The sequence below is a fragment of the Geospiza fortis genome, unplaced genomic scaffold (assembly GCF_000277835.1).
Source record: "Geospiza fortis unplaced genomic scaffold, GeoFor_1.0 scaffold41, whole genome shotgun sequence".
Taxonomy (NCBI): Eukaryota; Metazoa; Chordata; class Aves; order Passeriformes; family Thraupidae; genus Geospiza; species Geospiza fortis.
Window position 1 is genome coordinate 9,368,234 of NW_005054299.1, and position 11,544 is coordinate 9,379,777.

Consider the following 11,544-nt stretch of genomic DNA (forward strand, 5'->3'; position numbering starts at 1 on the left):
GGCGGGAGCTCAGGAAGCAGCGCTCGGGAAGATCACGCTGCGCTTCCTTTCCGTGTCAGCGCTGCCGAGCGCTCGGGATCAGCGCCGGGCGCAGGTGGCAGCTGTCCGGTTCCGAGCCCGCCCCGGGTGCTGCCGGCCCGGGCCGCCTCCGCTTGGAAAGGTTCACATCAGCTTCTCGATACGCGCCGTGCTGGTTCCCTCTTGCCCCTGCCCAGCGCTGTTCTTGGGCGGGTGCCCTTGTGTTACCCCTCTCGGTTTCCAATGGGCACTGCTTTACTTAAAGGCTTTCACATGTAAAACAAATTTCCTAAATAGCAAGTATATTAGTATTTTTTCCATGTTACAACACACTGATTTGCTGCCTTTTTTTTTTTTTAATGAAATCTTTTGTAACGAGTGAGGCAGCATAACTCAGTCGGAGGTCAGCAAGTAAGTTGTGAACAGGACCTGATCTTACCCGCGGTAGTGGTACAAAGGTTTCTGCCACTGAAGTCAGAAGAGCTGCTTCTGGGAGTAAAACCCCTTCTTTAGGGGATTGTGACCAGAATGTGGCCCTAGAGTTGAAGCTTTTTGGGGTCCCTTAAACTTCACAATGGGAACCATGATGGGGGTGATGCTGGTAGTTTAATGCATGTTTATTTTTGAGGCTTTCCTAGTGTTTACATGGTGCAGATTGAACCCTGTGCTGAGAATCATACGGCCAACCTTTGAACTTTAGTCAGGTTTCAGCTGTGTTTTCCCAGGTGCAGAGATCATCATGAACTTTGGGGGCATTAGTAGTTGAAGAGTTCACAGTAGTTTCTTCCCTTGTAATTAAGAGGTATAACAACAGTATGATTGCTGTAAAAACATGATTTGTTAATTTGCTGCCATGTCATCATAACTTGCTAGTTACGAAAGAGTAATGCTTTGTTACTGCTACAGAACCTCTTTCAGCAGGTTTTGTGCTTCTAGAATGATTGTGTGTTTGAATGGGATTTTTGTAACAGTAGTATTTGCTTTGTGAGGTTGTGTATATTTATTTGTTAATTGTCTATGATCTTACCTAATTCCTTAAGTTTGATTAAGAGATTAATGACTACCTGAAAGCACTTTGGTATGTAGAAATGACTGCCTGCAACTTTGGGGGGAATATACTTGAACTCTTACACTTCCCATTTTATGTACCTGTACTTTGTTTAGTTGCAGACCTGCAAACGAGCAGGAAGAGCTATGATTATAATTTGGTATGTAGCTGAACACTTAGGCCACAACAACAAAATAGTCTAAACCACCACACAGTTATTACATGGTGTATAGGTAGAAAGTGGGCATAAGGTCTCTCCTGGACTGAAAATACAAAAATAGGTACACTACTGTGTATCTAACATTCTCAAATTTCAGACTTTGAAACATGGAATATATATGAAATGTAGGGCTGGGCTTTTTGGTATTCAAAGATTTCCTTACCTGGCTTGACCCACTAGTCTGCTGCTGGAGGTACTGTTGTTATGAATGAAGGAACTGCAGAAATGGGCCTGTCATGTAAGAACTCTGAGTACTCTCGCAGATTAAACTTTTTTTTTTTCAGCACGATTGCCACATTCCATTGATGCTTCATGCTGTATCCATTGCTGCTACCTGTGTTTGTGTGTCTTCTGTGGAACTGTGAACAGGGATGAATTTTAATGTAGAAAGAGGCATGTTAATTACAGCAAAGGATCAATCCTTGTTTGTCTTTAATAATAGATGTGTAGAATCTGTATAATTTGTCTTTTAATTTTTTTTTCTGCATACTTTCAGGAAAATTGTTCAAGTTTTTGATGCAGTTACTGCTGTCACTTCTCTGTAGTCTAAAGCATTCATATCGTGCTAGTACCTTTGTAAATAAAAAGCATCCACTGAAATGTTTGCAAACTTTGTTCTTACGCTTTTGAAAGTGAGTTTTGTGATGAAAATTCTTAACTGTTATATTAGTGACAATGTAAGAAGGAATGGTGCTGCCAAAATTAAAGGTTTAAGGAGGGAAAATCTTCAAGTTACAACAAAGTGCTTCATTTTTCCATACAAAACATACTGTTTCCACTAGATAAAAGTTAGTGGAACTTTCTTTTGGTCAATGAGTTCTTATCCCCTCATTTGAGTTTGTCTCAAAGGTGTGTTGTTTCGTTTCTTATCATCAGTATAGCAGTAAACAATGTTTCTTGTTGGTTGGTGTGTGCTTTCAGAGGACCATGGGAGTTTGCTGCTTGCAGAGGCTCTGCTGGAGGAATGTTTGAAGGAAAATTTTGCCAAACTGAAGGACTCCATTCCACTGTCAGAGAAGAGTGAGCCCAAACTGAGTGAAGCTAAACAGTATCTGACCAATATCTTAAGCAGAGGGAAACTAAGAGTAAGTGGGCTCTGTCATCATAATTCCTGCCAACTGGATACTTCTTTGCTATGATTATTAGTCTGATACAAGGTGTGGGTGTTCCCTGCTCATGTCCGTGGATATGCAGTGCTGTATTTTAGGTGATACTGAGAGACTGGTAATTCCCCTAGGCAGGGTTTTATGTTGTGAAACTTGCTTTTTCATATGCAAAGAAATTATGTGCTACAAGGACATATCCTGTTTATTTTTTTAATTGGAAAGGAGTGGGATAAATACTTAGAATTGCTCTCAAGTGGCGGGGTGTGGGCACATAAGGGTGCTGTCAGGCCAGCACCGCAGAGTGACCTCCTGCTGCTCCATATCTAAGGGAATTTTGCACAACTGGTAGCTCCTGATTGGAGAAAAATGTGCCACAAGCTGCTGTCAGGAACTTAGGATTGTTTTGAGAGGACTGCAGCCTTGCACTGCCTTTGGTGTCTGTTGGAGAAGAAATGCTTTTATTTTGTTTTGTGATCTGGGTGTGTGGCCAGTAACTGCTTGTCAACTCAGTTGCAGAGCTTCAGGAGGGTTTTAATACTCTGATGGCTGCTGCTGCTGCATTGGTGCCCTTTGACACACAGTTGCATAACTGTGTGTAGATGTAAATGAATTACAACAGTCTGCTCTAGACTTCTGTTACTTTTGGTCCTGAAATGGCCAGGCTAGTTTAGTTAAGTTGGAAATGTACATTATACTTTCACCATGTTAATTTCCAATGAGCAAGGTCAGCCTATTTAGTGCATAAAATGGAGAGAGTAAGGAAGGGGGGGAGAATCTGTTCAACCCTCTTTATAGTTTAACCCCATTAACAGTCAGAACTACTGAATTCTTCCAGTTCCTTGTGTTTAGTTTGGCTGCATGAATTGGCATTACTGTTTCTTAGCTAGTGGTGACTTAGCTACAGATAGCATGTATTAAAAAAATGCGTATGAAGGCTTAGGAACCTTTTCATGCTTTCCAGAGGGTCTGAACAGATGTGTTTTACTGAGGTTCTGTTACATTTGTTTTCAATCTTTAAACAAAATGAATCTTAGAAATAGCAGGTGTGCCTTCTGTTTTTTCACTGTTGTATGAAAGTTCTTTGACAACTAAAGAATATTTGAGGCTTTTCTCACTCTTTAATTAAATTATACAGAGGAGAGGGGAGCTTACTTGTCTAAAAACTGATGGTTACTGTCTAGTTTAAATGCAGGGGTTTTTCTTAGTGTGTGTAGGTAATTCTGACAGTGCCAGCCCTTTATGTGCTCTTTGTGGCTGGTGAATCGATAGAGCAGGTCAGCTGAGACCAAAGAGTTGGCTTACAAACTGTATTTCAAATCTGAGTTCCAAAGTGGTTGCCTGACCTTATTGGCTACTGCTCTCATGAGGTTAGCCTTTGCAGTTGTGAGAGGAAAGCATTCTGACCTGCCTAATTTGCTGTGGAGTACTTCATTCTTCCTGTCTGGTATTTCACCCTGTGAACACTTTTTCTCTCTCTGCTCCATTTCAGCCGAAGTATATGACAGAAGCTATGCTGATCCTAGGAAAGCTGCATTATGTGGAGGGATGCTACAGAGATGCCATCAGCATGTATGCAAAAGCAGGAATTGATGACCTTTCAACCAAAGAGGAGCCTCTGTACATGCTGCGATTGATAACTGAAGCCTTTGTTATTAAAGGTAAAGGACCATGTGTGTATATTTGAAATATGCTGGTTTTAGGTTGTAGGTGTTTCTCCAAATGGTTTGGCTGGAGCAGGATTAGGGCAAAGAGGTATGCTGTAGAAGATACTACATGGTATGGTCTGTGTAGTTTCAAACTTGAAGGCATTATGGAGTCTTAGTCCATGGTTTTTAAACTTGGCTGCCTTGTAAAGAAAAGCTTTAAATTGGAAATCTTGTGGTAACTCTTGGCTGTAAGTCAGCGACATGCTTGAGCTTGTGTGTCCATTTTGGGAAAACCTAAATCAAGAATCAAGCCCTTGGCTGAATTGGGGCCTATGCTTTGGGTTAGAAAGAGTTCATCTGCTTGTAAATTTCAGTGATTTCTGTGAATTAAACAACAATGATGTCTCCAAGTTTTAAACTTTGGACTAAGAGAATATGTGCTTTCAAAGCAGGTAGTGTATTTTTGCAATGCATGTCACACAGTATCAGATCATATGTACAAACAGGAATCTCTCCTCCCCCTTGTAACTCTGTAGACATTGCACTGTTTGAGAGATTCTAATTAAAACTACCTCTGTGGGTAGTGAAATTGCATTTCCTTTTTGAGTGGGGGAAAGACCCTTGTCAGTTTTTGACTTGGGGGGAGAAAAAGATCAGTAATCTTCTCCTTCATTTGCTTTCGGTTCCTTTATAAATGTTGCTCAAGTACTGCTACCTATCTACTGCTTTCTACTCTTTTCAGCATGTCCACCAGCTAATTAGGTGAATGAGAACTCTGATGATCAGATACCTTCAACTGGTATGTAAAAGAGTGAAACCAAATCAACCCGAAATACTGTTTGACTGGGCTGCTAGTATTACTGATAATAATTTGAATCATTCTGCTTTTTTTGAAATCCTGTTTGTGCTGCTTTGCTTGCTTTGATTTTTGTTTCCTGTGGTACTGAGTGAATCTGCTTCATTAATGAGCTTTTGTGGATCAGGACTAATTTACTTGTGCCTCACACTGATGCTTGCATGGCTTAAGGGTAGTTGCCAGTGCATTCTCAGCAGTGTATTTGAGAGCAACTCCTGGTGCACTCCAGAGTCTGAAGGAGATGCACTGTCCTTATTGGGAGCCAGGTATGACCCTTGGTGAGGTGTGAGCATAATGATAATGTGTGTGTGGAAACTGATGGAATAACCCTGTTGTTATAAGACCCCTTGTGTTGTGTGGATTACCTAACTTGCATCTGAAGATGTTGGAGGCGTTTGCCTCAGAGTGTCAGGCAGTGTTTTGGTTTCTTTCCCTGTGTGGTTTAACGTGGAATGTAAATACTGTGTTGCCATGTAAACCATATGGAGTCTGTCATTGCAGAGAGACCTCTGTGCTGTTATGGTTTCACAGTCTTTATACTCCATGATGATTATTTTCATATTAGCTAAGATATCAAGAGTGTAGTAAATCACTCAGTATTCTACCAAAGTTGCTGACAGAAAGAAGTCCAGCAGAGTGGAGCTTGTCCAGTTGAGTTTGAAGAGGACACTCGCTGCTAGGATCACTGATGCCATGTTCCCTCAGGCACTCTTATGTTAGCACTTTGTGCAAGTAGCTATGGCAATAGCAGTGTAGAGTTAAATTTTCATTTTAAAACGTGTGTCCAGGCTGCTTCTGCAGGGCAAGTAACAATATGGAGTTGAATTATTTAAAATTCATTGATACTTTATGCCATATATTTTTCTTATTCCCCTTTTTAATATGGTATCTCTCCAGAAATTATGTTCATTCATACTGTGTTACTGCCTTTGGTTGAACTATTGGTTGTTTATGCAATCTGAAGCCTTCTTTAAAGATGCTCTTGAATGTTGCTCATAGTAAAATTTTTGTGGGGGCCATTTAGGCAAATATCCTCAAAAGCCACAGTCCTGTCTATTTCAAGGCAGAAGTTAGGTTCCTCAGTCAATTTCTTGTTCACATTTTCAGAAATGGGAGAAAGCTGTTGGTTTAATAGAATATCCCTGTTCATCCTGCATTAGTTAAAAGCAGCAGAACTTTGTATTGCCTCATAGTGTGAAATTGAAACTGCCTGAGTTTTGTGTAGGTAATACTGCTGAGTAATGCCTGTATGCAGAATGGCTGCATCGGTTCTCAAGCACTCAGGATTAGGCTGGAAAGGTCATGGAACAAAGAACAGTCAGATAAAAGGCTTATTTTTTTAATGCTGACACCTATTCTTTTAATGTTGGAAATTACCAAAAACGTAACAAGAAACGTGGGATACAGTGGGAGGAGTTGCACAGATAAAACCAGTTTTAGAAATCCAGCAAAAACAAGTTTCCTTCCTTAGAGCACCTTTTAACCTTTGCAACACCGAAGGTGGATGTTGAACTAAATCTCTGGAGATCCACAGCATGTAGAGGGTTCATATTATGGTAAGAGGCAGTACCCTTGGATTTGTACCCTTATGTTTGGATTGAAGAAGTTGAGCAGGGAAAAAAAGTCTTGCTTGCCTTCTCACTGAACTTCCACACAAAGTGAGTTTCAAGAAGTAAACTTTGAAGTTCTTTATCAGTATGAGGGCTTGTGCAATTGACAAGTCACAGGAGAAATGGCAGAGAGCAAGATTCTCCAGTGTCTCATCTGACTGCTGCTTCCTGTTCTAAATCCCTGCACTGTGAGGAGACAAGTTTTGTGGGTGCTGTGAGTGGAGCTCTGACAATTGTTTGATTTTTCATTATGACTAATTTTAACCTCTCTGGTTAGTTAATAGGTGGTTGGTTTGTACTTGTCTCCTTCCTCCCCATCCTTCAAGAAGTCAATCCTTCCTGAAAATTTTACTTCTGCAGTTCATATTACTGCTGGTAATCTCTGATGCAAGAAGCTCTATGTTGCATAAAACAGTATTGAGTAAGCAAACTTTGCTTCTGATTCAATTGGGACACACTGTGACTTTGTTACTTGATGGTGTCCATTTGAAACAGCAAGCAAAAAAGACTTCAGAACAAACTGTGTAGCTGTTAGAGCCCACTGGTTTTCCTCTGTCTGTGCTTGCTGCAGAAACTGTGCAGATGTCTCTCTTTGAAAGGAGTAAATCGTCCTGGTACTAGGTTAGGCTACTTCCTAACCCTTACAAAGCACTATGTAGCTCTAGCCAGGGCTTCAGCGTAGCTGAGCTCTAAGAAAGAGGTTTCTGTGATGTGGCAATGTTTGCTGTGCTGCTGAGAGCAGGAGGAGAGCTGCTTTACCTGAGGCAGGCTGTTGTCAGCCTGGGTGGTGGAGAGTCAGGCAGGGCTCATGTGTTGTGTGGATCCTGTTTTGTAATGACTGAGAGGGGCTTTAGCTTGTGCTGAGGGATGTGTCAGAGCTGCTGCAGTTAGCCCTGTGCTGTCAGGCCAGGCACTGGACTTCTTCCACCTGGAGTGGGGTAGCCTGGAGAAAGCTACCTGTCTGTATTTGTGCACAGTGCCATAGGATTGCATGTGGTATCTAGTTTCTAAATGGATTTCTAGGGAGTTAAATCTTTAAAAGTCCCACTGCCTGTTTTTCTCCTTTTCTCCCAGTCCATCCTGTAATTTTTGTAATTTAGTCATTTTTGTGTTATTATTGGCCATTTGGCAGCTCAGGGTGGGTTTAATTTGTGCAGCTTCAGTCTGAACTCTTTGTAGAGTCAGAAGTTGGCTGTTCTGGGGTGATTCATCACCTCTTCAAATGGCATCTGACACAGTTGATGTGAATGGTAGTGGACATAGAGCCTCTTCTCTGGTGACTGTGAGAGAAGACTGCAGACTAAATTGAGATTTATTGCTTGTAATTTTCTTTCTAAGTGGTTTTGTTCTTTAGTTTTGGGGTTTTTTTAACTTTGGAAAAGACATCCATTTTATCAAAAGGCTGCAATGTGAGCTTGATCTTTTTAGATCTTTGGAAAGGTGTGGAAGTGAGCAAGGTGATAATCTGCCTGTAAGGAGTAGTCTGCATTTTATTGTAACAAATCCAACCACAAGTCATATCTACCAGGAAATGAGACTCTGTTAGTGGTTCAGAGCTGTCTATATTTTATTCTTGGACCCATTTTAGTCATTTAAACATGCTTAAGATCTGTGGTGTGACACATTTGAGAAACCAAAGATAGAATCTTGAAACAAACATTGCTGGATTGAGCCACTGAGCTTTAGAGCTCTGCTAAGATCTGTGATTTTTCAAAGTAAAACCTCAAAGCTACCACGTAGGGGTTTTTCCTGAGTTTGATAATGATAAACAGACTGGAACCTGCTTCCAGCATCCTGAGTTCAGCACATCTTGTTTTGGATTATTTTGTTTTTGTTCGGTCTTAGAATAAATTCCTGTGCTTATGTGTGTTCCTGTTTCTCTTGTGGTTGTATCTTTTAACAATTCAATGGTGATGAGGTCTGTATACTTTGAATTATATTGTTCTGCTTTCTGCCCATGTGAAATGATTGTCTTGGGTTTCCAGTGCTGGAAGTGGGTGTTTGGAGATTCTGGTGGTGTTCTGAAAGGAGAATGGTGATATCACAGAGATAACAGAAAACCTGACCTTTTACTCAGCAGGTTTGAAAACTGTTTGCTTTGTTTTAATAATGGTTTTAAATTGACCAAGTGAAGCCTCAAAATTTGAATAAATTGTTTTAAACTTCTTAGTCATTCTTCTCTTAATTAGTTTCTTATTTTGTTGGCTTGTACTACTGTTAAAAACAGTAGGTTTGCATACAGTAAATGCAAGCTTGGTATTAAAGTTGTTCACTCTAGCTAATCAGAGGATGTATCACGCACTTGTTTATATACTTAATTGGAGTCTTTAATTTTGACATTTGCTTGTGTGTCATCCATTTTTCTAAAATGGTTTTCTACATGATGAATAATTTCCTAGGTGAGATTTGTATTCAGTTGCTTTTGTTTGAAAATGAGAATGAAATGTAGAGTTAAAGACAGCTTTATTGCAAAGCTATGTTCTGGTAAATCTACTTTTCCCTCCTCTCTAAAGAATTTGGTTAAGATTTTCAGTTTACTAAATGAATTTATTTAACTCAGTGTTCCTGATAAGCTGATAAATTTCTTGTCATGTGTACATTTTTAAAAACTCATAGATTAAAATGGGAAAAATAAGCTTTCCTGTTTAGTTTCGTTTCATTCATTGTTGGTTTACTGAACTAAATAATATAGAGAATTGAAAGGAGGAAGGCAAGGTTTGTGGGTATGTTTTTTTTTTTTAATTTTGTTGGTTTGTTTTTGTTTGTTTGGGTTTGGGTTTTTTTTGGTGCTCTTCACAAGAGAATACCTCTATTTTAAAGACTATTCCAGTACTTCATCAAACTCTGATTTCAGATCCTAAGCTACTAGCTTTTCTAGTTCAGTTCTTTACTAAATGCTACCAATCCCATGCTGCAAGGATTTATTCCACTCAAGTAACATAAATGGGTTATTGGGTGTTATCCTCTTAATTTATGCAGCCTTACTTTTAATTAGAGTTAGCTTCTCTGGAATGAGATTTTTGTCCACTTAGTTTTTGGTCAGTGAGGTCATAGTATCAAAACTGTGGAGGGTTCTGGAATACAGACTGTGTGGAATGATTTTGAGTACCAGTAGTTTGAACAATTTCAAGTGTAGATCAATTGAGTTTAGAAACATCATATAGTTTTGTAGGGTCATAATTTAGTTCATAAGCTTATTTTGAAGGTGAGTTTACACTTCTAACTTATTTTTTGCCAGAAGCATTTTTAATTCAGGTAATGTTTTATGAACCTCTTAATGGACAGTACATGTACTTTCTGAGTCTGTCCCTCATTTCAGAAGGCATAGCACTTTTCAGGATGTCTTCTTTTTGCGGACAGTGTTTGGAATACTGTTCCACTTCTTGTATGCCAAAAACCCCCTCCCCGTGGTTATACATACTCTTGAGCTTGAGATTTTTACTACAGGATAATTTTTAAGAGCTTTTGAAGTTCCTTAAGAAAAATATCCTGTAATATCTAAAAAGAGATGGTATGTGTGTATATCTTACTATGTAAGAAAATACCTTGTCTAGTCCACTGAGACAAGTGCAGAAAATGGATTAATGGAAGGTCGAAGACATTTTTTCTGTGTTCAACTAAGCAGTTAGCTTTATATTTTCTCTAGGCACTAATGGAGAAAAGTAAAAGCATGTTGCAATTGCCCATGTCAAGATAAAGATGTTCCATTTCTGTATTGTTGTTTAGGAGCCACATGGCTACAAGGAAAGTACTCAAATTTGTGAATGGTAAAAGTAGAGGGAACTCAGATCTTCCTTACCTCCTTGCAGCACAACTGGCCCCACCCTCCCCAGAAGCTGAGTTTTCATCCTGCCTGCATTGCTATTCCTGTCTGACCTGAGGGCAGTGTGCTGTGATGTACCCATTTAGCAGAAATGGGCAGCAGGTTGTAAGGTACAGGGGAAAAAATCCTGAGCCTGAACTTCCTCCCTGTCGCTCTCCATTAATTTCAGTGTCAAGGATTGTGCTGCTTAGGCACTGGTGACATTATGGCATGTGTGTCATAGGCTTTTACTTGAAAGTCTAAATCTTCTATACTTTAATAATACGATTTAAACCAGAAGGGTTGTTACCTTGGTGTGTTCTGACTTCCCAGGGGTCCCAATTCACTACTGGAACCTGCCCACCCTGGAAGTGATGATGCTGACTGAGGCACTTGAGTTCATTGAAGAGTTGGGAAGGGTATCTAGAACCTTCCTAAAGACAGCACCACTGTTTTTAATTTGCTTTAGGGAAGCTTGTTGGTCATGAAGAGCCAGCATTATACTGGGCACAAAGTTGAGATGAGAAGAGCATAGGCTTGGGTGATAGTTCAGGATAAAGTTACCTAAACCTCTGATTTCACTTTTTTGTACACAGATGTAGCTTTTCAGTGATAATGGGCTTCATGAGGATGACGAACACTTGCCAGCATGCAACTGTTAACCTACATGCTGCTTTTAAGGTGATATATTTGCTTGCAGTTCTCTCTGTTACTTTACTGCTGTTTCCTCTACTGGCAACTCCTTGGTGAGGTTACTTTTGTCAGTAATTTCAGCTGCTGATGTGACTGAGTAGAACTTAGTGGGACATAGTAGAAGAGTAGAATTTGTGTTGGATTTTTTGTTTCGGGGTAGGTTTTTTTGGTGTTTTTTTTTTGTGTGTGTGTGTATGGGGTTTTTTTTTTGTTTTTTTGTATGTGTTGTTTTGTTTGGTTTTTGGTTTTTTTTTAAAGGGTCTGGCAGGGGCAGGGCACAAATTCCTTTGTTGGAATCCTCTCATGACTACACAAGATTGAGATATTTGTTTCTCTGAGAACTGAGATCTGTGGGAGACGGGTTCCTTTAAACAGAACCTAAATAATAAAATTAGTTTCTTTATCTGCCCATTAGAAAACTTGAGTCCCAGCCAAAAGGATGTGTGGTACAACAGGACATTAAAATTAAAATAAGACATTTTGTTGGCAGAACTTGTTTTCACTTTTGCTTGGCAAAAGATGCATCTTTTAAATGTTAATCCACA

The 11,544-nt window shown here is 39.8% G+C and overlaps 1 protein-coding gene across 2 annotated transcripts in view; it reads left to right on the top strand.

Moving 5' to 3' along the window:
* The first annotated feature begins 2,210 nt into the window (after nucleotides 1-2,210).
* The window catches only part of TTC7A (tetratricopeptide repeat domain 7A), a 167,593-nt gene continuing 158,259 nt past the window's right edge, over nucleotides 2,211-11,544 (top strand). Inside the window, exons 1-2 of one of the 2 annotated variants that reach the window (XM_005416310.2) lie at nucleotides 2,211-2,371; nucleotides 3,882-4,050. In XM_005416310.2, the coding sequence (XP_005416367.2) occupies nucleotides 3,891-4,050 (160 nt within the window). In that variant the 5' untranslated portion in view covers nucleotides 2,211-2,371; nucleotides 3,882-3,890. Of the gene's footprint in view, nucleotides 2,372-3,881; nucleotides 4,051-4,780; nucleotides 4,838-11,544 lie in introns of those variants that run through there. The other variant, XM_031060383.1, reaches the window with a different exon arrangement.